Here is a 4,917-nt window from a genome sequence, read left to right as displayed (position 1 = left end):
TTCCATCAACCAACTTCAGCAAAGATCAACTTGAGCCTTCAGATTGCATCCTTCAGATACATAGCAGATATGTTCACTGAATATAAACCTAACAGACCACTCAGATCATTAGGATTAGTCAGTTAGAAATACCAAGGGTTCACCCAAAACAAGGGGAGTCTGCTTTTAGTTATTATGGCGCCCGCAGTTGGAATCAGCTTCCAGAAGAGATCAGATGTGCTAAAACATTAGTCACATTTAAATGCAGACTCAAAACTCATCTGTTTAGCTGTGCATTCATTGAATGAGCACTGTGCGATGTCCGAACTGATTGCACTATATTCTATGTATAATCGTTTTCTTAAATTCATTTTAAACTTCTTAAATCAATTGTTTTAATCATTTTCAATGTTTTTAAATTCCTTGTTTTATTGTTGTGATTATTATTTTTTTTTTCTTTTCTTTTATGTAAAGCACTTTGAATTACCATTGTGTATGAAATGTGCTATACAAATAAACTTGCCTTGCCTTGCCTTCTTTGGGATGAACAATAAAGCGTTGTTCACTTGCAGAACGCAAGCTTCTAGAGGCACATAACTCTGAAGTAATGAATTTAGGTAAAGGGGTGCAGAGCCAGTGGTGGTTTTGTAGGCAAACATTAATGCCTTGAATTTTATGCGAGCAGCTATTGGTAGCCAGTGCAAACTGATAAACAGAGGAGTGTTGGTGTAACTTACGGAACTTGGAGGTGGAGTCGAGCAGCAGCGCAGATGTGGACTCACAGGTGTCACTGCTGGAGTCTGAGTCCACACACACCTGCGCAGGTGAACACACACTCACAGCCTCCGCGCGACAGTTATGATTATCATCCTCGACCCCCTGCATCTCCTCCATGCTGCCGCCGCACTGAGAGAGCTTTAGCACTCCATCTCAGCTCAAACCCGCTTCAGCTCAGCGATGACCGACGCACGTTTACCGCGTCTGTTTCACTCCTGTTTATTTTGTTGTCAATCCGAAGCGAGATCCGACACGGACTTCCGTTTAATGGCGGACGTGTCAAAACAACAGTCCGCATGGCAAAATAAGAGTCCGTCGTCGGCATAAATATCGAATATTTAATTTTATAAATTAATATTTATCAATCAGTATTTATTTCTTGGCTTGCTATCCCTCAAACATTATTTGTACATTACATTTAGGCATTTAGCAGATGCTTTTAACCAAAGCGACTTACAAATGTGACCCTGGACCACAAAACCAGTCATAAGGGTCAATTTATAACTGAATTTAATTGAATAAATAAGCTTTTAATTGATGTATGGTTTGTTAGGATAGGGCAATATTTGGCTGGGATACAACTATTTGAAAATCTGGAATCTGAGGGTGCAAAAAAACCAAACAAACAAACAAAAAAATCTAAATATAGAGAAAATCATCTTTAAATTTGTCCAAATGAAGTTCTTAGCAATGCATAATCTTGCCTTTTCTACTGCAATTTTCTGAGCTTTAAAATTAATTTTAAGCAATTAATTAAATACTCTATATCTTAATGGATTTGTTATAACTATATAAATAACAGGCTAAATAAAATGATATATTATGTTGTTTTAAAAAAACAATACAATATTAATAACAATTTTATTTAATAAAATATAAATAAAATATAACAAAATATGACCAATTATTAAGAAAAAATTAACAAGTTAAAATGCAAACAAAAATGCATTAAATTCTATTTAATTTAGGCATTATTCATGTATTTTTATTAATAAAAATGTTCTGTAAGTCTTAATGGATTTGTTATTGACTTTTTTAAACAACACACTTGCTAGATCCATTACTTAACTTACCTACAGCAATGCGAATATATATTAAAAACTATATTTATATATTCAAACAGGCGTTTTCTGCCTAAATAAGGCTGCAAAGTCAGTTATTTAACCAAGGATTGTTTACTTAGTAATAATAACACTACATTTTTGCTAGATGACTGCAGTCCAGGTTCATCAAGATGCTCTAATCATCTATTTAACTATAATAAACTACATAAAACTTGTAACCTCATAATTCAAACGTGCAGTAAATGTAGAACACAGTACATATTTTTTAAAAATACAACTGTATGAAATAGTTTAGAAATGCAACTATGGTCAGGCCTCCACGACCCTCTGATTAAACACAGCTTCAACTGATCATTCTGCAAACTCTTGAGTATTTTATTACCAAGCAAGATACTTCTCTACCATTCTTAGTTACTAACTTGCATGCATCATGTACAGCGTTTAGCTCAAGGATGAGTGATGAGAGTCAAAGATGCTACATTTGTGAAGTCTGTATTTGCGGGACAAAAGTATTCATTTACTCTTTTGCAGCATCGACAATCTGCATTAACGCGAACACAAAATCTGAAAATAAATTCGTATTTTGAACAGAGATTAAGAACAAACAACCAAAACTGCATCAACTGCACGAGGGAATCATGAGGTCGTGTTGATATTATAACTTAACAGTGTTATAAAGATTTTAATGCCCGGTCAACGAGAGCTGGAAAAGACACTGCATTTATAAAACCGACCAACATCAACAGGCATATTAATCAAAAACTGATTCAGAAGTGCTTGAGGACAGGAATCACAAGAGTGTGAATGCATGTAAATAATGTCTTTCTATAGGTATAAAAACTAATGGAAAACATGATGACTATCAGACTTTACTGGCTATAAAAGACTTCAACAGTAGGCTGCCAAAATGCCACAGTTTGGTGCACATGCGAAACACATTGACCAGATCCAACAAGAAACTTGTGGAAAAACATGAAAACGATACGGAAAAAGTGATCTTTGGTTTGAAAATCATTCCCTTTTTTTTATCCATGTTCAATGCATGTTCAATTCTCAGGCAGAAATGTTCACCGGAATTAAACGTATATTCTAAAAATGCAAAAATATAAAAAGACTGGTGGTGAAACAAAAGAAAGAAGTTGCATGCATTAGAAGACATAACAGGGCGTTTAGGAGGGAGGAGATACAAAAATATATCAAACAGACTTGAGCACATGAGACGCAGCGAGTGCTAGCGAGTTATTGTGTGGGTGGTGGGTCTGTTTCTGCGGTGCAGTCCGTTTGAAGGCGTTTGTGTTCGCGCTCCTGTACTGTCTCTGCCAGGCCGTCTGTGTTTTCTTCCTCCACGTCGCTGTCTTCATTTTCCACAGCGTCCGCGCTGCAGCGAGAGCCATCGCTGTCACTGCCGCAGGAACTGGACGACTCGTCCTCCGAGCTCGAGTAGACCTCGGCGCCGTGGAAAATGTAGCGGTTCGGTGCTCGAAATAAATACTGCGAGGCTGCAAAACAGAGAAACAACAAATGACATGCATGCAGTGAGTGTTCGAGAACGCAAAACTTTCCAGAAATAAATATCTGATAGCTTTGGTTTTAAGCATCGTTTATATGAACAGTGACCTAATGTGATTTTAACACGCAACATTGAACATTTTATGAACACGTTATACTTAACCATTCAAAAATATAATAAAAATAACATCATAATCTAAATATAATAAATAACATTTATCTAGTTCAGAGTATGAAAAGACAATGCAGAAAAGCAGAACGGATGTGGCGGAAGACGAAACTTGAAATCCACTATAGCATATATAAAGATAGCCTTCGTGCTTTCAATGTGGAACTAGGCAAAGCTAGACAGTCATTCTTCTCAAACCTTATAAACAGTAACTTAAACAACACTCGCACTCTTTTTGCTACTGTTGAGAGACTGACAAACCCCCCAAGTCAGATTGCCAGTGAAATGCTCTCCGACAGCAAATACAATGAGTTTGCTTCCTTCTTTTCTGAGAAGATCAATAATAACATAATAAAAACTATATTAATATAATATAAATTACATAATTATACATACAAAAAACATTTATATAAAAACCATGATACATACACACACATACATATATATATAATAAAAATGTCTATATATAATTAAAAATATATTGTATAATATAAATATAAATATAATAAATAAATATAGTACATAAATTATGCTATTTAATTTTGATTAAAGATTAATTTGATAATTTTTGTGTAATTTGCAATAAAATGCACTAATAAGTCATTCTTGATAACAGCAGGAACCCCTCAAAAATGTGTTAAAAAAAAAGATTTTACCTGCGAGTCGTTTGCTGATTGGACTCTGACAGATTGGGCTTCTCCAGCACCGTCTCCGCACTTCAACACGGTGACGATCTGCTGGTTCTTCCTCCTTCACGTCATCAGTAGAGTCCAGTGCTTCTGTAGCTGTCTTCGGAGAATGCTCTTTTGGGTTGGAGTCTAACTGGTCTGTGTTAGTTTCCGCTAACGGCTCTGGAGGAGGGCTCGTTCTTCTGGCTGCTGTCTGCGGTTCCTCCTTCTCGGGAGACAGTGAAGTGTCCTCTGACGCTCGTGTGGAGGGGCTCCGAGCGGACGGTTTCTCCGTGATCTCGCTGAGACGGGACGAGCTGAAGCACAGCTGCTCGAAGTCGCCTCCCAGACGATGGCAGAGTTCGTTCACGATGACGTCACAGTCTCCGAGCAGCTCCACGTCGAAGTGCAGGTGCGGCAGCGGCTCGCGGTTGATCAGGACTTGAGGCACGTCGTGAGGTACGGAGCCTTCAGAGAGACAGGCATTCACAAAACTAATATCATTTCACTATGTGACCCTGGAGCACAAAAGCAGTCTTAAGTCGCTGGGGTATATTTGTAGCAATAGCCAAAAATACATTGTATGGGTCAAAATTACTGATTTTTCTTTTATGCCAAAAATCATTAGGATATTAAGTAAAGATCATGTTCCATGAAGATATTTAGTAAATTTCCTACCGTAAATATATCAAAACTTAATTTTTGATTAGTAATATGCATTGCTAAGAACTTCATTTGAACAACTTTAAAG

The 4,917-nt window shown here is 36.9% G+C and overlaps 2 protein-coding genes across 2 annotated transcripts in view; both read right to left on the bottom strand.

Annotated features, from left to right (window-relative positions):
* The window catches only part of LOC107750155 (CDK2-associated and cullin domain-containing protein 1-like), a 10,678-nt gene extending 9,639 nt beyond the window's left edge, over positions 1-1,039 (bottom strand). Inside the window, exon 1 of the mRNA XM_016565422.1 lies at positions 717-1,039. Within this exon, the coding sequence (XP_016420908.1) occupies positions 717-873 (157 nt within the window). The 5' untranslated portion in view covers positions 874-1,039. The remainder of the gene's footprint in view (positions 1-716) is intronic.
* A 1,260-nt stretch (positions 1,040-2,299) lies between these two features.
* Positions 2,300-4,917, bottom strand: part of LOC107750137 (NAD-dependent protein deacetylase sirtuin-1-like) — a 14,360-nt gene continuing 11,742 nt past the window's right edge. The window contains exons 8-9 of the mRNA XM_016565404.1: positions 4,155-4,634; positions 2,300-3,319 (exon numbers count right to left, since the gene is read on the bottom strand). Of these exons, the coding sequence (XP_016420890.1) occupies positions 3,060-3,319; positions 4,155-4,634 (740 nt within the window). The 3' untranslated portion in view covers positions 2,300-3,059. The remainder of the gene's footprint in view (positions 3,320-4,154; positions 4,635-4,917) is intronic.

Source organism: Sinocyclocheilus rhinocerous, unplaced genomic scaffold (genome assembly GCF_001515625.1).
Source record: "Sinocyclocheilus rhinocerous isolate Xijiao unplaced genomic scaffold, SAMN03320098_v1.1 scaffold1822, whole genome shotgun sequence".
NCBI lineage: Eukaryota > Metazoa > Chordata > Actinopteri > Cypriniformes > Cyprinidae > Sinocyclocheilus > Sinocyclocheilus rhinocerous.
This window is presented reverse-complemented; position numbering and strand designations above follow the sequence as displayed.